General features: G+C 44.8%; 1 protein-coding gene across 5 annotated transcripts in view; it reads right to left on the bottom strand.

The window, feature by feature from the left end:
- The window catches only part of LARS2 (leucyl-tRNA synthetase 2, mitochondrial), a 211,893-nt gene that overhangs the window by 23,487 nt on the left and 166,610 nt on the right, over positions 1-21,796 (bottom strand). For all 5 annotated transcript variants that reach the window (XM_027522381.1, XM_027522382.1, XM_027522383.1 and 2 more), the window contains exons 13-14: positions 18,854-18,952; positions 15,552-15,689 (exon numbers count right to left, since the gene is read on the bottom strand). In XM_027522381.1, coding sequence (XP_027378182.1) covers positions 15,552-15,689; positions 18,854-18,952 — 237 coding nt within the window. The remainder of the gene's footprint in view (positions 1-15,551; positions 15,690-18,853; positions 18,953-21,796) is intronic.

Below are 21,796 nucleotides of genomic sequence, written 5' to 3'. Positions count from 1 at the left end.
GGTATGTACAAAGGTCAGTTGAGCTTCCCTGGTGGTTCACCGGTAAAGAATCCGCCTGAAATGCAGGAGATCCAGGTTTGATCCCTGGGTCGGGGAGATCCCCTGGAAGAGGGCCTGGCAACCCACTCCAGTATTCTTGCCTGGAGAATCCCAGAGGAGCCTGGCAGGCTAGACCCCATAGGGTTGCAAAGAGTCAGACATGACTGAAGCGACTGAGCACACATTCGTGCACAAACGTCAGTTATGCTGAGCCCGGAGTAACGAAAAGTTCAGGATGATACAAAGAGGTCTACGTTGGGGTTTTATTCATGAAGATAATCCATTCCTTAACTTCTATACAGTGCCTGCTTAAATTCTTTTTAATATTTTTAAATCATGCAAATTATACAGGACTATACCGCTTTTGTTCAAATTCAAACACCTCTCCCCCTGTCTTCCCAGGCCTACTGCCCTCTGATGAGGCAGTTACTACTAGTCCACACAGATCTACTTCCTTTTTCCTTGTGGTTGCACAGCATGGCGTGTGGGATCTTAGCTCCTCAACCAGGGACTGAACCCAGGCCCTGGCAGTGAAAGCACTGGGTCCAATCACTGGACCAGCAGGGAATTCCCCAGATTCATTTCATTTTCAGCATCTATTCAGTACTTTATATGGGTGGATTATAATTTATTTATAGTGCCTATTTTTTTTTTTTTTTTTAAAGCAGTGTTAGTCACACCCTTACTGGCTGAATAGTGAACTGAAGACGTTTTCTCTTAAGAGGACAAGCAGAGGTTTGACCCTCGAACTGGAATTATTTCAGATTTGAAACTGCTGTGCAGTTTTAAAGTATGTAAGAAAGAGCTACTCCACATTCAATTTGTGGAGACCTCTGCTGAGAGCACGTGTCCATATCTTGCTCTTATAAAGCACAGGGAGGAACATTTGAGTGAGGAGACAGATTGACATTCTCTGCCAACATCACCCCCAGCACAACTCATCCATCAACATGAGAACCCTCGGGGGCTTCAAGCTCACATACATGGAGTGGCTTTTTAGAGGCTCAAAGACCCAATAGATGGCATCACCAACTCAATGGACATGGATTTGAGCAAACTTCAGGAGACAGTGAAGGACAAGGAAGCCTGGTGTGCTGCAGTCCATGGGGTCGCAAGGAGGTGGACACGACTTTATAGATCAAACAACAAACAACTCAAAGACCCAATAACCTCAAAGAGGCCAAGCAGAGCACAAACGCAGCTCTAGTGATGGAGGCACGGGGTGTTGGCTTTGTTAATTAACAGAATCTCATTTCACACTCGAGGCTAATACAGATGAACCCTGTACAGAGGAGGAAGGCCTCTGGACAGGGCCCTGCTTTGTATACCGTGCAGCCCGTCACAGCAGCTGTGTGGACAGATGCGGTTTAAAGGAAATTCTCCAGTGGACTCAGAGGGATGAAGTGGAACAACGGGGATGACTGAAAATGAGATGAAGGTCAGCTAGAAAAATAGGATCCCTAGTCTCTGTGTTTTAAAATCCTGTTATGAGCATGTGTATGTATGTGTGTGTGCATATGTGAGTTTGGTGGGGTGTGTGTATGTGTGCGGGTATCTGCCAAGGTGTAAAACACCCGATATAATTAACATTAAATGGAAATTAGTCAAGTTACTCAGTGTCATAGGGCCTGTCCACCATGGGACCGTGTTAATTTGGAAGACGTACATGCAGAAAAATAGTCACCCCATTGTTCTGGCTCCAAAAGCTATCTTAATAAGCTCTTTGAGTCACAAAACTGCCTTCCTCCTACCTCGCAGACATTCCACCAGCAATGTCACCACTGGCAGAATGACGTCCTTCTGTACCACGTCCCAGGAAGATTCCCAGACAACGTGAGTGATATGAAAAATGATCTGTTACAGTGTACTTGGATCTCAGGCTGACTTAACCCAGAAGCACCTTTAAGGGGGAGCAATGGTGTCTGTGGTCCCCATTTCTCAGGAACACAGGCACAGAACCATGAGGAACCTGGTGTCCTTGGGCCACACGCGCTGTATCCGGGGCAAGTTGGGGTTTGGATGCCCAAGACCCCAGATCTGCATTTTCCTCAGGAAGCTCAAGGGCCCCTGCCCACAGACCGAGTGTGCAGCTCTCTCTGCCGCCAGCCCTGTCTGCCCTCTGGGCCTCTCCCTCCACAAATGCCCCTGGTCCTCAGAGAGGTCCCAGGGACACCTGGCTGTCCCCAGAACCAGCCATGCTCCCTAGGACTCGGCAGGAATGCCCATCTCAGCCTGAGTTCCTGGGGTAACCCAGACCCGGCCTTCAGCACTGAGCGCAGGCACCCCCTTCTCTGGTGGGCATCCCTGTCCCCTGCAGGCAGCTCTGGACTCTCCTTCGGGTCCTGCCATGTCCAGCATGCTCGGCCATGAGGAGCACGCCCAGGCTGTGTACTGATGACAACATAAATACCCGTCTACCGCCGCCCTACCCCGTAGTGACAAGGACTGTCCTTTCATCTGTCTCAGCGCTTAGCACTGTTTCCATGGACGACAGGCCCTTTAAACATGTTCAAAACACGGACGATGGATGAAAAAATACAAATGAACAGACAGACGGACGGCGGGACGGAGGGAGGAAGACATGGATGTTTGGGGCTGCCAGCTCTTGAAGCCATCTGTGCCTTCCATCCAATCTGGGGTGGCACCTGGATTTTAACCTCATTACAACAGAAGATATAACACAGTTTTAAAACAGAAAGAGAAAATCATATGGTTACTTTTACTGGGCAGACGAAGACAGTGGCTACACAGCAAGCTGAACGAGTGTCCTACGTGTGAGGGCGGCCTCCCCCACACCCGGTGGGGCCTTCCCTGGGCATCAGTGGGCTCGACGGGGCCGACTTTTGCACACCCCCGGGGTGCACATTTTTGACCACTAGCTCATCTTTTAGGAATCTTCCTCAAATAATTTTACATGCTGCTGCCTCACACAAAGAGACACTCTGCAACGTTCTTCCTGCTGGGCTCAGTGGCAGGAGGATGAACGTGCCGTTACCGACTTAGGCTCTAGTGTCCCTGTGCACTAGTTTTTGAGGTTTTTCCTTTCCTTTCTCACTCTTAGTACATGGCTTTGGTCACTCTTAATAGAAATAAGAAATATGTCCTTGGGATGGAAGAAGGGAGGGAATAATTTGGATCCCAAAGGTAAAGATTATCAGTAGGATGATCAAAATCAGTAGCTTTAAGCTTCCAGAAGGGGCAGGGGCAGAAATAAGGAGCTTGGGCTTCATTCTTGCAGGTTATTAAGTGGTGCAATGCTGCCCTCTTCTGGGGATGGATAGAATTGCAACCTTCTGGAATTTTTTTTTTTTTTTTTTCAAACTAGGGGCAGTACTAACGAAGGTTCAAATACCATACAGTCATGCTCATTTCACATACTAATAAGGTTATGCTCAAAATCCTTCAAGCTAGGCTTCAGCAGTTCATGAATGGAGAACTTCCAGATGCACAAACTGGGTTTAGAAAAGGCAGAGGAACCAGAGATCAAGTTGCCAACATTCACTGGATCAAAGGGAAAGCAAGGGAATTCCAGAAAAACATCTATTTCTGTTTCATTGATTATGCTAAAACCTTTGATTGTATGAACCATAACAAGCTGTGAGAAACTCTTTAAGATAGTAATATCAAGACCATCTTACCTGTCTCCTGAGAAACCTGTATGCTGGTCAAGAAGCAAGTTAGAACCCTGTATGGAACAACAGACTGGTTCAAGATTGAGAAAGGAGTACGGCAAGGCTGTTTATTGTTACCCTGTTTATTTAACTTATATGCAGAGCACATCATGCGAAATGCTGAGGTGGATGAGTTACAAGCTGGAATCAAGATTGCCAGGAGAAATGTAAACAACCTCAGATATGCAGACGATACCACTCTAATGGCAGAAAGCAAAGAGGAACTAAAGAGCCTCTTGATGAGGGTGAAAAGAGGAGAATGAAAAAACTGGCTTAAAACTCAATATTAAAAAAACTAAGATCATGGCATCCTGTCCCATCACTTCATGGCAAATAAAAGGGGAAAGGGTGGAAGCAGTGACAGATTTCCTCTTCTTGGGCTCTAAAATCACTGAGGATAGTGACTGCAGCCATGAAATTAGAAGACTGCTCCTTGGAAGGAAAGCTATGACACACATAGACAATGTATTAAAAAGCAAAGACATAATTTTGCTGACAAAGGTCAGCAGTTAAAGCTATAGTCTTTCCAGTAGTCATGTATGGATGTGAGAATTGGACCATAAAGAAGGCTGAGCACCAAAGAATTGAGGCTTTCGAACTGTGGTGCTACAGAAGACTCTTGAGAGTCCCTTGGACTGCAAGGAGATCAGACCAGTCAATCCTAAAGGAAATAAACCCTGAATACTCACTGGAAGGACTGATGATGAAGCAGAAACTCCAATCACTTGGCAACCTGATCACTATGAAGAGCTGACTCACCAGAAGAGACCCTGGGAGAGACGCTGGGAAAGACTGAGGGCGGAAGGAGAAGAGGGCATCGGAGGGTGAGGTGTTTGGATGGTATCACTGATTCAACAGACATGAACTTGGGCAAACTCCGGAAGCTGGTGAGGGACAGGAAGGACTGGCATGCTGCAATCCGTGGGGTCACAAAGAGTTGGACACAACTTGGCAACTGAGCAACAATAACAACTCTAGCTGCACTGCTCGGGCTTCTCATCGCGGTGGCTTCTCTTGTTGCTGAGCACAGGCCCTAGGGGGCGCGGGCTTCAGCAGCTGCAGCACGTGGGCTCAGTAACTGTGGCGCAAGGGGCTTAGTTGCTCCACAGGATGTGGGATCTTCTCCAATCAGGGATCAAACCCATGTCTCCTGCACTGGCAGGTGGATTCTTTACCACTGAGCCACCAGGGAAGCAAGCCCCTTTATTTTTAATTGGAGGATAACTGTTTTACAATAATGTGTTGGTTTCTGCCATACAACGTTGAATCAGCCATAAGTTTACATATATCCCCTCCATCTTGAGTCTCCCTCCCACCCTTGAACCCCCCATCTCAACCCTCAACCTGTGGGATTCTGACCCTAACTCCAGGCTTTCTGCCTAAAGCTATACACTTCTCTGCCCTCATCTTTTATAACTCTCTCTCTTTTTTAAAAGTGAACTTCTAAATGAAGTAAAGTGCACATATCGAAAAGCTTGTAATTCCTACTGGTAAAACTTGAGGAATTTCCACAAGATAAACACACTGGTGTAACCAGTACCCAGGTCAACGATCAGAATGTGACCCACCTCCTGGAGGCCCCCTCCTCCCACTCCCAGGCACCGTCTCCCCACCCAGGCACCACCCTCCTGGCTGCTAATACCATGGATCAATTTTGCCTGTTTCGAAACCACTTCTACCCCTTTCAGAATGAGGGAATCTCGCGGGAGCACCCACACTGGAGGCCTTTCCCAGAAAGGCAGGCGTTCCCTCTCAGACAGCAGAGCACCCAAAACAAGGCCTGCCAGTTAAATAAGTCTTAATTTCCGAAAGTTAGCAACCACGCAACTTGATGGTTGAGCCTCATGCAGGTTGCCTTCCCCCAGGGTTGAAGCACTGCAGTGGTGGCCGGAAGGGCCATCTAGGGCAGGGATGGAAAGACTGCCCCGGTGCCCCTGCCCCCATCACGGACCCACGGCTGCATGTCCTGGTGGACTCGGGCTGAGCCTCAGGATTCTTGGGACCATGTGCTCAGAAAGCAGAGTGACACCTACCATTTGTTTATTCCGCAGCTATTTACTGAGTGCTTACAACATGTCCAGCGCTGAGCCAGGCATTTAGGGCAAGGCCAGCTCTGCCCTCACGGAGCCGGCCTGCCTGCTGTCACTGAGCCAGACGGAGGCCTGCCCACCCTCAGGGCTGCGGGGGGGAACAGAGAGTCCAGTCAGAGCTGAAGACCGACTCCTGCCACACCAAGTCCAAACTGCTCGCTCGGCCATGGAGGACTTCCGCCCCTCTTCCGCTTCCTTTCCTCTTTCTTACACGCGTTGCCCACAGGCGCTCCCGTGTCCTCACTCACTGTTCCCTGAAGTGCCCATTTGTCAGAACTCTACCCCTCCTTCCAGACTCCACTCAAACGCCAAATCCACTAGGAAGGCGTCTCAGGCCCTCCTGGGCAAAATTAGCTGCTGTTTCTTCGGTGTGTCCAGTGTGGTTCCTATAACTGCATTGGGCAGGTATTACATGTCACTGTGCACTCATGTGAGTTCTTTGCTGCCTGCCTTCCCCGAGAGTGGGGAGTAGGAGGATCCTTGAAGACCCCTCTGGCACCCAGTTCATCACAGATGCTCAGTTAAGGCAACTGGTTTGAGCTATGTCGAGTTTGTTTCCATGAACGAATAAACAAATCTGCAGGAGCAGAGAAGGGGACGGTGTGGAGGGGACAAGAGATGAGGGAAGAAAGGGGATGAAGGGTGGGCATGGGATGCTACTGCTTCCAAGTAGGGTCAGGCCCTTTTTGCAGAGAGAGGCATGCTCAAAGATTTCAGACTCTGTCCACCTGAAGCCCATGGGAAGATCAGCAGGGAATGAGTGTGGAAGAGGGACAAATTCCACAGTGGGGCAGGGGCCCCCCAGTTCCTGGAATCCTGCTCAGTCCCCAGTGATTCCCCCTCCACTCTTCCAGGGCCTCGGGGCTCTGGGAAGCCGCTTCTCAGCCCTTTTACCCTTAGGTGTAGTTCAGCTCTGAATGAGGAGTCATGTTTGTATTTGAGCAACAACTCAGCACAGACCCCTCTTTCACTCAATCAAAAAGTTTACAGGAAAATGGGTGGCCCAAGACATGCTCATAAATCACCAGCAAGGAGGAGGCGTGGAGTGTGATACAGAGAAGCAGGTGGCATGGGCATGGGGGCCAAGGGGACGTCAAGGGTCCTGCTGGAGAAGACGTCACACCACACTGCCAAGCTCATGATTCAGATCCACAACAGTGTAATTAGTGTATTTCCCATTTGTACGTTCATTCACCAAAAGGCACCTGTGAACAAAACTGTATAAGCAACCGAGATATTCATGTGTCATAACAGCTCTGTATAGCAGGGAGCTTTATGATAAGAAAGTGAAAAGTCTGCCACTCCAAGCCACCAACAAACCCCTTCGGATTCCGAAGCCATCAAAGATGGAGGCGTTGTGCAGGGCCTCGGCCTTGGGGAAGGCCTAGATGGGTTTCACATTCATGAATACAAATTAGTGCTCTTTTCCTTGAGTCAGACTTCCTCTTACTCCTTCAATACCACCCTGAGGGTTGGATTACTTTCATATGCACTGAAGCACGGCTCTACGCAAGTAGAATGATGAAAAGTGATGGAGTTGTCAAGTGTTTCCTTGACAGTCTGGACTGTGCTAACTCAGAAATTACAACTAATTCCTGCTGGTCACAGAAAGGCACCTTTGTCCAAAGAAGGAGAGAAGGAAGGAAGGGAAGGTGGGTGTGAGGAAGGGAGGGAGGGAGAAAGGTGACTAATCATTAGGATTAACAAGGAATTTCAGAACACAGGCAGGCTATTTAAAGCATCCTTACAAAAATCACTGCATACAGGAATGTCTTAGTCAAGATGTGGCTAAAAGAATCTCAGGATTCATCAGAGCCATAACCAGTGACTGCAGGTGACATTTTCTTACTTATGAAACCCTGGATAACCTGCTCCCCTCTCTCCTGCCTGGTCAGTCGGCTACTATGTAGATCTGGAAAGAAGAAAGCAGAAAGCTGCAGATCTCTGAAAACAGTCTCTAATTGGGACTTCTCAGACTAACTTCACCTTGCTCTTCGTCCCTGCCCTGAGTCCAGGGCCATCGTGTTCACATAATTGGCCTGTTTCTAAGCATGGAGACGTGGCTTGTCTGAAAATATCACTGTTTCCATTTCCTAGCAGATAGCCAGGGGCCTGGAAGGAAATCTTATTAATACCATGAGACTCAGGTAAAGTCTTTCTTTTTTTCCTTACCTTTTCCTAATAGCTCCATTTCTGGTGTGATTAGAAAAAGCTCCCTGGACCACAGACGGAGGCCTGCTGAGCTCACAATGGTCAGTAGCTGGCTGTCAGCACGGGAAGCAGCAGCTTCTGACGCCACCCCACCCTTTGATGACTGCAAACTGCAGACAGAACGTCAATTCTGGGAATTTAGTCTCTCTGGGTTGTATGAGCAGCTGAGGCTGGTGCTGACTCCCCTCCACCCCGCTATTCCCCCATGCTCACAAATCACATTGCATGCCCAGCACACTTCCCTGCTTCAGAATATAAACTGTAAATGACTTCGCTTTATTTTCTGTTATAGAGTCACACAGTCATTGGGAAAAAAACATCTGGGGAAAAAACCATTAAGAAATAATAAAATCATCAATAAGCTCACCATCCAGAGAGAACCAGTGTTAACATGCTGACATAATTTTTTTTCTAGTCTTTTCTCTTGCTTTGTGTGTGTACTGGTGTGTGTACATGTAAAGACAGAGAATCAAATTGTATCTACAAATTTCTGCCTTGGTTTTTTCACTTCTGATTACTTCAGATGTATTTCTCCTTGGTGTTCAACATCCTTTGTAATATATATAAAGAGTTGTATGGAGTCCTCCATAGAGATGGAGTATACTTTGCCCTTTCTCAGCATTCTGGGGCATTTAGGTTTGGGGTAATACTTGAAATCATACTTATATGGACATTCTTGTGTATTAGTTTGTGTTTTAGGATAGATTTCTAGAAGTGCAATTAGTGTGCCCAAAACTATTTTTTAAGGCACTATTTTATGACTATTTTTAAAGCACTCCCTCTATACTGCTAAAATGCTTTTCACGAAGATTGTTCCCAACTGTAGTGCATGAGAGACCCGCTCTCGCTGGGATGCTGTACGGAAAACGCTTATTTTGTGTTCCTTTTGCTGCCAACAAGATAAACATTTTAGAGTATGTTTACTGATCACTTGCATTTCTTCTTTTGCAAATTTCCTGTTGACATAACTTCCAGCTTAATCATCAACCTGATGTTTCAGACACACAATAAAGGCACCAGTTGTACCATGGGCTGGGACTTCTAATCCAGAGGCCAGTTTCTTCTTATAAATGGTAAAGAGCCCTTCTGGAAATTCAAACCGCAGACCTAAATGTGCAAGTGATGAAAGAAAGGGCCCGGGCTCTTTTAGGAAATAGGAAGATTATTAGATCCACATAAACCTTTGCTTTTGTATTTGAAGACATTTAACCAGAATCAGAGAGTGAAAAGGGTACTCAGAGGTGACTGAATCCCCAATCTATGAGGCCAGGGAGAACCACAGGGGTTAGAACTCTCATCTGCACCACTAATCACAGGACCAAGAGCAGGAAGCAGAGGTTTCAGGACTCCCAGTCCAGACCTACTACCTGAGACAGTGGCCAAGCGACTGACTGAGAAACGAAAAGCGGGACAACTGAAGTCCCAAGTCCCTCCTGATAAAGCAAAAGGCATACAGAAATAGACAGGAAATTCCAATTTATACACATTTCGAAAAAGGAGCTAATAAAAGGAGCTAATAAATAAAGAGAAACACACACGTGATTGACAGGTCTCAAAATTTCGCCCTAGACCAGCTTGATAAAGTTGTTTGGGGGCTTTAAAATAAATGCTAATTGGAGAGCTCTGAATTACTCACCACAGAAAGTGGATGATTTTCATTTCATCTGAGGCCAACTGGTTTACAAAACACCTCCACTAAAGAGGTAATGCTCAGAAATAAAGAGTTTTCAGACGCTACTGTTGCCCTGATGTGACTGAACAGGAGCGGTGCTGACAAGTGTGCTGAGAAACAGAGATAAGATGACTTTCTGCACCTTCTTCAGAAAGGTCAGCCTTCTGAGGACTTAACTGTCCCTCTTTTGTGGGGAGTATGAAGGCATGGAATAGAATTGAACCATCTTGGGAAGAATTTTTAAAATATATATTGCATAGGTATATTTCTATTTATACCATACAGTTGGCCCTTAAAGTTGATGGTAAGGCAAATTCCAGCTGGACCTCAGGCTTTGCAAATTTTAGAAATGTATTTAATAGAAACAAGTCACATCCAAAACAGTGTTTTAAAATTATGTCAGAATGCTACAAATCTTTTTCTGCTTGACTATAGTTTGAAAACAATGCAAACAAGTCGGAAAAGTAGCCAGGTCCTGTCCTACATCTTAAATTAGTTAGCCATTGGGTAATTTATTGACCCATTCATTCCTTCTACAAATAATGGTTCCAAGGCTGAGAAATGCTCCCTACTGTTAAGAAGCCAGAAATCCTTTGTGGTCTTTGTTTCTAGACCTGCATGCGTGCATGCATGCTCAGTCATGTCTGACTCTTTGCGACCCCATGGACTGTAGCCCAGCAGGCTCCTATGTCTACGGGATTTCCCAGGCAAGAATACTGGAGGGGGTTGCCATTTCCTACTCCAGGGGATCTTCCCAAACCAGGGATCAAACACATATCTCTTGAATCTCCTGCACTGCCAGGCAGATTTTTTTTTTTTCCACTGAGCCACCTGGGAAGCCCTAAACCTACATGAGAAGGAATTATTTCTCAGGTTGTACTTGATGTTTGAACTTAGCCTTTCTCTATCCAACTTTCCCTATCCCAAGGAGAACATTTCCTTTGGGGGGTTAAACTCAACTGATTGAAACAAATATTTGCTGAGATAATGTCCATGAGACTGTGATAGTTAACAGGACACAGGTTGAAACAAATATTTGCTGAGATAATGTCCATGAGACTGTGATAGTTAACAGGACACAGGTTCCATCCCCCAGGGTAGCTTATATCTAGTGAGGTAAAGACGTTTCCACAAAGAAGAAATGCAAGGCAGAATGGCAAATGGTATAATCTAAGTTACAAACACTGTAACTACAGTCAGCCCTCTTTATCTGTGGGTTCCAAACCTGTGGATCAACAAACCATCAATTCAAAAAAAAAAAAAAATCCAGAAACTTCCAAAAAGCAAAACTTGAATTTGGTGTAGCCAGGCAATTTACATAGCATTTACACTGTATTAGGCATTATAAAATTATCTAGAGATGACTTAAAGCATTCAGGAGAGTGTAAGTTACATACAAATAATACTACACCATTTTGTATGAGGGATTTCAGCATCTACTGATTTTGGTATCAGTGGGGGTCCTGGAACTAATCCCTAGTGGACACCAGGGATGACTGTAATTTATCAATACTTCCCTGAGGGTTAATGCTATTAATGTGTTTAGTGGCCTTCTGATGCAGATGGGTTAATTTTTACACATGAATGTCTCTGGGACTAATGAGAATTATTTTAAGCATTTAATTTATATCCTAAATTAGCTTTCTGTAGACTTAATCCATGTGTGCATGACCAGAATGTGGGAACAGATCTGAGGACGGGGTAAAAAGGGAGGGAGCTTTCGAGGCACTTCATTTTAATGAAATTGGATTTTAGAGGTTCTGAAAGTGACTTAAGGTGACTGCTAAAATAAATTACAATATATCCATATGACAGACAACTATGCGTAAATTATAAATGCTGATGTAGAGAGATCACCAAGATATATTATAAAATAAAAAAGCAAAAGACATATATATATAATATATGAAACATTTTAAAATGAGTATATCAATAGATACAAAATATTTTTCTGGAAGAAATCAAGAGAAACTGTTAACAGTTGAGAAGAGTAGAAGGTAGGCTGCAGGGAGGAAGATTTCAATGTTCACTTTCTATGCAGTTAAATTAAAAAATTTTAATTTTAGACATGTATTACTTTTTCATTATTTAATATTTTAATTGTTAACATCAATTAACTGGACAGAGAGATGACTAGATATATTTTCCCCTTTTATTCTCTTCAATTAAAAAACATTCTAAAAGGTTGTTGTATGAAAAAAACCAAGCACAGCAACAACTGAAAAAAAACCCTCAGGAATGGTGCTCCAGGCAGAGTGGCAGACAAAAGAACCTGAATTACTGTCCTGATGACAAACAAGTGAAAAAGCCAGATCGGACACAAAAAACACATTGTTTTAAGTGTGTTATTGAGTTGGCAAACTAAGAAATGAGGTTGAAATAAATCTATTTTTAGGTAAATAAGAACTAACAGTTGGTCCTTTACTTAAAAAAAAAAAGAGACTCTAAAGTATTAATATTAATTTATGTTTCAGATAAAAGGGAAATGATTTCAGATGTTCAATTCAGAGATGCAAGAAGCAAGAGTGAGAAAAGATTAATAAGTATGTGGATCCAATGCAATTTCAGTTGAATGCCCAACAGATAACCTCTGTGGAATCTGACAAGCGGAATCTGAAATGTATATGGAAGAACAGAAGTCCAAATATATTAATAGTCAAGGTACTCCTAAAGAAAAAGGACAGAGTAGGAGGACTGCCCTTACTGGATATTGAGACTTGTAGAATTAAAATAAACAATGCCAGTAAATAACTATTAATGGCTTGGAAAAAAGCAAATAGACCAATGGACCAAAGAAAAAAAAAGGTCCTATAAATAGGCCCTTGCATATTCACAAAAACTTGATTTATGATGGAAAGGGCACTGCAGATCAGTGGGGGAAATAATAGACTATTTCATTAAAGATATTGAGACACTAAAAGCAGTTGCCATAAAGGAAAAGATTATTAAAATTTACTACATTAAATTAAGTTTCTGTTCATCAAAAGACACCATAAAAATAAGACAAGCCAAGAACTGGGAAGAAATATTGCAATACACATAGCATCCAGAATATTTATAGAATTCCTACAACTGATAAAAGACAGCCCAGAAGAAATAAGGGCAAAACACACAAGCAGGGATTAACGGAAGCAGAAACACAGAGGCTCATAAACGGAATGAAAACATGCTAAACTTCGTTAAGTCTTTAAATTCAAATTTAACTCACAAAGTCATCCACTATATAACCACAAGTCTGACAAAAGTCTTACAGTTGGATAATACAGTCAGCCCTCTGTGTTTTATGATCCGTGGTAGGTTGAATCCAAGCATGTGGAACCCATGCATATCAAGGGCCAACCATGGCAACTGAGCATCTGCAGATTTGGTACCCTCAGCAGGTCCCAGAACCCGTCCTCCACAGAGATGCGGGGATGGCAGCACTGTATGTTGTAGTGGTGAGGATGTCAAGTAATCAATACGATGCTCACCTCTGGTAGTGCCAGTGTAGGTTTCTATCATCAATCTGAAAGCCAGCCTGGGTTTCTTACTAAAGTTGATCATGTGAGTAATCCTACAACTCGGGAATCCCACATATATAAGATAAGCACATATCTTTGAGAACTGCTCATGTGTGTATGTCAGGAAACATACATGGATGCTCCTAGCAGTTTTGTTCATAGCTGCACAAAACAGCCCAAGGACATTAATGATATGGACATGAACTGAACTCTGTATTAGAAACTCTATTCCAAGCAATCGAATACCAGATGGCAATAAAAGAGAAATGCAACTACTCAATGCAGCAAGATGGATGAAATTCCAAAAATGCTGAGCAAGGGAAGCAAGAGAGAATATGTGAAATATGATTCTATTTATACAAAGTTCAAAGACAGAAACAACACATATATCTTAAAATATTCATCACTGCCAATTATTAAAGAAATGCAAATCAAACTGAACTGAGGTGGCACCTCACACCAGCCAGAATGGCTATCATCAAAAGTCTACAAACAGGACTTCCCTGATGGTCCAGTGGTAAGGAGCCCGCCTGCCAGTGCAGGAGACAGGGGCTTGATCCCTGGCCTGGGAAGGTTCCACATGCCTTGGGGCAACTAAGCCCTTGCTCTGGAGCCCTCGAGCTACGACTACTGAATCCTGTGCACTCAAGAGTCCACTTTCCGAAATAAGAGAAGCCACCTCAACGAGGAGCCCACGCACTGCAACTAGAGAGCAGCCCCCGCTTGCCACAGCGTGAGAAAGCTCACACACAGCAATGAAGACCCAGCACTGCCGTAAATAAATGAATAAGATTTTAAAGGTCTACAAATAACAAATGTTGGGTGCAGAGAAAAGGTAACCCTCCTACACTGTTGGTGGGAATGTAAATTGGTACAACCACTATGGAGACCATAATTTGAAAAGATATATGCACATCCACGTTCACTGCAGACATTAGCCAAGACATAGAAGAAACCTAAATGTCTGTCAGCAGAGGAACGGGTAAAGAAGATGCCATACAAATATACGACGGACTATGACTCGGTCACAAAAAAGAGTGAAATAATGCCACCTTCAGCAACATGAATGGACCTAGAGATTATCATGCTAAGTGTAGTGAATCGGACAGAGAAAGACAAATATATATCACTTGTAGGTGCTATCTAAAAAGATGATACAAATGAACTCATTTACAAACAGAAATAGAGTCACAAAGGTAGAAAACAAACTTGTGGTTACCAAAGTGGAAAGGCTGAGGGGAGTGATAAATTAGGAGTTTGGGATTAACATATACACAATAATATATATAAAATAAATAATCAACAAGGACCTACTGTACAGCACAGGGATCGCTACTCAATGCTCTGCAATAAACTATATGGGAAAAGAATCTGCAAAAGACGGTTTTACATAAATATATATATATATGTATATATGAAACCGAATCACTTTGCTGCACACCTGACACTAACACGAGGCTGTAAATCAACCGTACCTCAGTGTAAGACAGAAATTAAGTCAGAATACATCAGTATTAAAGAAGTAATTACTTAAAGAAGTAATAACTTTAAGAAAAGCAAGGAAATGCATAATTCAACATTCAGAAATGGCACTGTGTGAGGGGAGAGGCAGAGGTGTAGGAATGGGGATGATCTGATTGGAGAGGGCAGCCTGGGTATTCTAAGGGGCCTCTAAGACTCTATTTCCAAATGTGACAAGGGGGTGCATGGATGGTCATTCTATTTTAAAAATTGTATAATTTTATAATTGTATAATACATTAAATATATATATTATACACATTATATATATGCACACACATACACACATATATACACACATATATATGAGGTATTTCATGGGAAAGAAGCCCACACACACATCTTTCTGAACACCATGGGGAACAGATTACAGACCAACAGGGACCGAACTTCTCAATGGATTTTCCCCTAGCTTTTAATCCATCATACACTTTTATCAGTGATATATTGAGACAGGATTCAGTTAAGCTTGGAAACAGAGCGGACACTGAAGGACCTGATGATAAACATGACCTCGCACGAGACGCTATAAAAAGCCATGTAACATAATGAAAGCTCTCCGCTGCCTCCCAGGTGAAAAGTCTCCATTAGCAGAGATTTAACTCCACCTAACAGAGAAGAGCTGAAGCGAAGATCCTGTGTGAGCAGGCAAACGGCACGGGCTGGGACTGACTCAACAGCACAAGTGGCCTTCCAACGTCAAGGCTGACAGTGACCTCGGAAGCACACTTGAAAAATACGAGTTCTTCTGCTACGTATGTATTCACCTTGCTCCAGAAGAACTGACGCCTGCTTTCAGCTGCTATTCAAGAAACCGAATTCTTTTGCAAAGCAGTGTAAATGCTCACCTGTGTTTGACCATTTTTTGATCGTGGCAAAAATGACTGAAGAATCTTGCATAGAACAAGTGCATGACAGCATGCTCTTTCCCTCCAATGTACAAATCCACAGGCATCCAGTAATCTGCCAAGGCTGCGCTGAAAGGGCTGGGAGGAAGAGAGATGGTCATTTATTAAAAAAAAAACCTACTTTGTTACAACTGCATAAATTAGACAGACATTATAATTTGCATATTCCCTGAAATAAATTATGTGAAAGAAAAACAGTGATTTTCATTATAAAATATAATGAGAAGCTTACATAAGAGAGGAGAAAAATGTCAGAGCAATATTAATTTATGAAATTTACAAGAACTGTTTCAGAAGCCATTGCTGACACATTTTAACAAATGTGATTTTCACTTAGAATGAGGACAAAAGGAATATATACCAGCACTAAAGGTATTTCTGTACAAAGCATATATTTGACTGTCTAGTTTTATTTTAATTTTTATTACCATAGACAATAGAGATTTTTGAGTTCTTACCAATAGAGGGCAATATGGCACTTAAAATGGAGACTCACGCAGATACTAAACATTCATTTTAAAACAGAAATTCTGTCTTAAAAGTAGCCTCAAAATGCAGATAGTCAGCAAGAGCCTGTATATGCTTCTTAAAATGCCCTGAGTATATGTAGAGTAATTAAAATAGCCCAAGTCTCTCTCACCCAACAAGTATTTTTTTGGTCAATGGAGGTCCTAAAAGAAAAGTTTCCTCACTGGAAGCATCATTCCCAATCCTAACGGATGCCAGGGAGGAAAAGGCCACTCCCTCTGTTTCTAGCTGGGGTTCTTGTCGGGTGTGGGGTTGGTGGGGGGTGGGAGGGAGAAACAGCACTGGCTGGGGACAGATCTCTTCATCCCCAAGGTAAGGCCCTCTCTTGAGATCATCCAGTGAGGCAAACCTTGGCCTGTGGAGGATCTGCGCCCCATGGTTTCCTGTGTTTGTGAATTCTCCTCCCCACACCTCAAGCACGTTTTCCCCAGCTCGGGCTGGAAGCAGGAGCCCAGGGCTCGGCAGGTGGGCCTGGCCAAACACCCTGTGTTTGCATCTTAATACAGCTTGGCTTTCTCTCCTCCAGCTAGGATGCCAGAATTCTGGCAAAATTTTAAATAATGTTTCTTTGTGAAAAATGGCTCCCTGGAGAAATGTGACTGCTCACGCAGGCGACAGAAAAGCAAGGGAAGTCAAGGATGGTGCCTGAAACTAAGCTTGAAGTAAACTGAGGAGTGAGACAGTGGAAGTAGCTCTAGCTGGGATCTATGATCTATCCTGGAGACCACCCAGTGAGGTACACGAGGCAGCATGGGAACGCACAGCAGCATTTTATGAGGGAAATGACGTGGCGGGTGGGGTTCCACACCGGGGGCTGTGAAGGTCTCAGGGTGCGTCTCGCCACTCAGGGGCCCCTCATTAAGCCGGAGTCTCCGTCATCTGTAGAAAGGTTTTCCCTTGAACCTTTCTGAGAGGTGGAGAGTCTGATTTCCCCTGCACTGTAAGGCTGCTCTTCCTAAATTATTGTTGCCATTGTTGAGTCGCTGTCTTTCCGACTCTGCAATCCCATGGATTGCAGCATGCCAAGCTTCCCTGTTTTTCACTGTCTCCCGGAGTTTATCCAAGTTCATGTCTATTGAATCGGTGATGCCATCCAACCATCTCATCCTCTGCTGCCCTCTTCTCTTCCTGACCTCAATCTTTCCCAGCATCAGGGTCTTTTCCAATGAACTGGCTCTTCACATTAGGTGGCCAAAGTATCGGAGCTTCAGCTTCAGCATCAGTCCTTCCAATGAATATTCAGGGTTGATTTCCTTTAGGATTGACTGGTCTGATTTGACTGGTCTGATCTCCTTGCTGTCCAAGGGACTCTCAAGAGTCTTCTCCAATACCATAGTTCAAAAGCATCAATTCTTCAGCGCTCAGCCTTCTTTCTGGTCCAACTCTCACAACCATACGTGAAATGGAAGGCAATAAAAGCTCCTTTGAGAAGGAAGACCCAGAAGAGGGGCCTCTCTGTGGGTTGGCCGGGGTTGCCTGGTTGGTCCCAGGCACGGCAATCCCTCTGTGCCCTTTCTGCCTCTGCCAGCTGCTGTTCACTCTGGCTCCTGCTCATTTCTGCACAGCCTCCACGTGAATCACAGAATAGCAGAACTGGGGCAGGCAGGAGCGCCCGTCTCCCTGGAAATACATTATCTCCCAACCAGGGAAGAAAATGGGTACATTTTTATACCTGGCCTACAGGGTTTCAGTATAATGGTTCTCCTGTGGACAAGAGCGAGTTGGCAAGGTCCCTGAAGCGCAGTGTCTGTGGTTTCCTGTGCTCTGCATCAGTCTTCTTTTGTTCTCATTTCCTTCTCTACCCATCTACCTATTGCTCTCTTTCCCTCATTTATTTTTGTCAAAGAAGCACATGCACATAGCTGAAAAAACAGTCCTGAAACGTTTATAATGTAGAACAGTGGTGTCTAGTCCCATTCCTTCACTACCCTCCCCCCACACCTCCTACCTGTCACTTAGCCACTTTTAACCCTTTCAGATGCTTTTTTCCTGGCAATTATTTAAAAATATGTTTATATGCTTTGTTCATTTATCAGTATTGGAAATTATCTAGTGACTGTATATGCTAAGAGGTCATGCCCTCAGCTCGCTGACTCTCTCTCTTCTACCCTCCCTGTACACTTGCATCATTACTTTCATTTAAGTTAATAACTTTGCATATTTGTGACTGCACAAGTGCAGTTCACTGCAGGGCCAACGAGGGTATTACCAAAGCTCTTCCTTTTACTCTTTTTCATTTTTCCTATACCTGGGATTTACTTGGCTCTGAAGAATCTAATTTAATAATTGAGCACACTCACTATAAGAGCCTGTTTCAAAGAGCACAGTTGACCCATGGCTTCCAGCTCTTTCATCTCTGGACCCACCGGGGTTGATGGCAGCCTGTGCCCTCCTGGGAGGAGCGGACCAGAGCAGGCATTGCCTCCTGACTTGGGACTCTCGGCATTTCCCATCCGGCCTGCTCAAGATTTTCAAGCTGTGCTGGGGTCTGAGGCTCTTCAACCCAATCCTCCTGCCTTCATCCTTTTCTTTCATCGGTGTCAGACCTATATCCCAGTCCAGGGCTTGCCTGCCGACTCCCGCTCCCTCACCTCTTTATTCCCCAGAGGCACCTGCCCCCATAAATCTCGTGCCCATTGAATTCTATCTTGATGTTTGCTTCATGGAAGACCCAGACCAACACATGCTCATGAATTCAGCAGGGCTTTCTGTACCTCTGAGTATTCTGAGGGTCAGTATATCTGAAGTAGTACCAAGCAGAATCCACAAAGGTATCCATTGTATCTGTCTCTCTTGTGGCTGCTCCTTTGCACCTAAGAAGGAAAGAAAGTTCATCAATTTGTTTCTTTTTAAGTATTAATGCATTTTCCACCAGCTTTTCAGAAAGCTATAACAATTAGTACGAATTCAAAATGTCACAAGAACAATGCCACATCATGAAAAGAACAATTCATGGTATGGGCTCTCTTTGTACTGCAGAGTACACAATGCTTTAAAGAAACTTAAAAATGTAAATCTTCGACAATTATAAAAGCCCGTATTCTCTACTTCTCTGAATTGAACATGGTAGAGTATCTAACGGCAATCTTCTCTCTTTATGCACTCACTTCTCTCTTAGGCATGTCACGACTGTCTTCAGCCAGTGCCTACTACTCACTGATGCTCCTGGGGCACATCAGTTTATGAAGAGAAGTTGAAAACCAAATGTAGTGAGATACTGCGCTGAAAAATGAACTTTTTTTTTTTTTTCTTCCTATCTCTATCTCTTGGGTGAGAGGAGCAGATATCCACAGGGGGGACCTCAGGAAGATAAGCCACCATGGAGACCCAAAGGCAGAAGTGTGCTGCAGCAACTCATAACAGTTTGTGAGGATTGACTCTTGAGATCTCTTCCCAACAACAGTGGGACGACTGAGTGATGCCAAGGGGTCGTCTGAAGTTAGCCCTTGGAGGAAGTACCTGTACCATAGAAATGGGCCAGCACTACAGATCAGAAGCCCCCCTCCAGTGATCTACTTAGTACACACTCACCAACACACCACTGTCTAAAGGAAGGCTCCTCACAGAAGGTGAAGACAGCCCCACAGTTCAAGACAGTGAGTGGAGGGAGATGCGTGGTATGTGAAGGGTTGAAAACAAAAAGCAGTGCTCATCCTAGGGATGTGATACGTGGGGAGGACTGAGGTTTCATAAGGGCCCAACTACCAACTAATTTTGAAACATGTCAGTAGGATGATGGCCCAGCGGACTGGAGCCATAAGCCACCACTTCTGGGAAGGCAAGAGACAGTACCCTTAGCCAAGCCTGGCCAAGGAAGGTGCTTGGCTCCCTTGAAGACCCCTCAAAGGCATGGATCAGTAGTGGATGGGGGTTGACAGCTATTAGCAGGGACCCTTTGTGGCTGTGAGAAGCCACAGCAGGAGAACACAGCTCGGACTCCAGGCTCTCCCTTCTGAAGCATGGAAGCGGAACCAACCACCCCTCTCAATGCTGCCTTCTTGGTGGGATGAGTCCTCGGTGGTGGGGTCGGGGGGCGGTTCTTGGAAAATTTGAGGAGGGGGATGAGGCGCCCCAAAGAGGAAGTGATGAATCCTTTGCTAATTTAGCACGTAAGGGCTTCAGTCTGCTTTTAATTTTAAAAATAAAAGGAGGCATAAAAAAAAAATAGAAGAAGCGTTGCCTTTATATGCTGCACATGTGAAGCAGTTGGTACTGGCTTTCCAAATATTACTGGAGGAAACAGCCACTCCCCACCTCCTGCTTATTAAATGGAAGTGGCTGAGCAGAGAACACAGGAGCCCACACCTGGCGGGGCTCTGGGGCCTCATGCCTCTCAGTCAGGGGGCCTCCAACTGGGAACAGTGGTGGTTCCAGGGGAAGGGGCTTACCGGAGAGAGCCCCAAGGGACCCCTAATCCTGTTTCCTACCACCCAGGGCTGCTCTAAGAATCTGATCTCAAAAGTGCATCTCTAAACGAAAGCCAGGTCTCTTTATTTGCAGAGCAAGCAACCAGAACACATACTATTTTGGGGAAATAATTAGAAGATAAATGTCTCTTCTTCTTCCTCACTGTTAGGGCACGCATACAATTTAGGAAGAAAACGCAGGGACTCAACTAATAAAAGGGGCTGATATCTGACCAAAACTTGCCATGCTGATTTTTTAAATGGTCATGGTGGATTTGAAGATGACCAACACTTTTTATGGCTGACACTAAAAGCCGGATTATACAGAAGAGACTACTTGGAAAATGGGAGGCAGACAATGGTGACAGTGACAGTGTTACTACCATCATCAGCCCCAGCATTAATAAGACTAAAACTGGGTGGTGGGCACCGAGCCAAACGCTTCCCGGGCTTTGTCTCATTTAATCCCAGTAACTCTGGGGATGCTGAAGTAGACACTACTGACGTTCCCACTTTGCAGATGGGTAACTAGGGTTCAGAGAGGTTGAGAAATCCGTTCAAGGTCCTGGAGCTCAAGGGTAACGAATCTACCTCTGCTGGACTCTGGTGCCCATGGTCCTTACCACTGGGCTGTCCCGCTTGGCCACACGGCTCAGCAGCTCTCAGCCCTGCAAGCTCATCAGATTCAACAGGGAGCCTTGACCAAGCCCACGCCTGGGGTCTGCTCTCCAGGCATCAGCAGACAAGGTAGATCTTATCCCCACCACCAAGGCCCTGGGCTGCCACAATGGGTGGGCTGAAGGCTGCCCATGTCTCCAACAGAGAAGTAGTTTGTTACTGCTTATTAACAAAAAGGGTGTGCTAACTCTCCCCTACCTGGCTCAGAGCTTCCTACATTCCTGCAAGCCCCATCGCAAACCTCAAAACTGCCTGAGTGAGCTCGTGGGTGAACTGCTGGCAGGCCAGGGCAGAACGTCGCTAACACTTCCAGTTACAGAGTGTCTGCTAGGAGCCACTGTGCAGGGTTCCATGAGTTAATTCTAGTCTTCTGAAACCCCTTCATGGGGTTATTTTCACTCCTGATAAGGAAATCAATGCTCAGTGAGCTTATGTGACTCTCCCAAGACCACATAGCTAGTGAAGAGGCCGGGTCAGGACCTGAAGCCGTGAGTGTTGTCTCGCCAGCCTGAGCCACGCATGCGCACTGCTGTCCAGTCACTCAGTCGTGTCTGACTCTTTGCGACGCCATGG

This window comes from Bos indicus x Bos taurus, chromosome 22, assembly GCF_003369695.1.
Source record: "Bos indicus x Bos taurus breed Angus x Brahman F1 hybrid chromosome 22, Bos_hybrid_MaternalHap_v2.0, whole genome shotgun sequence".
Taxonomy (NCBI): Eukaryota; Metazoa; Chordata; class Mammalia; order Artiodactyla; family Bovidae; genus Bos; species Bos indicus x Bos taurus.
The sequence above is the reverse complement of the archived record's forward strand: the minus strand, read 5'-3'. Positions and strand labels throughout refer to the sequence as shown.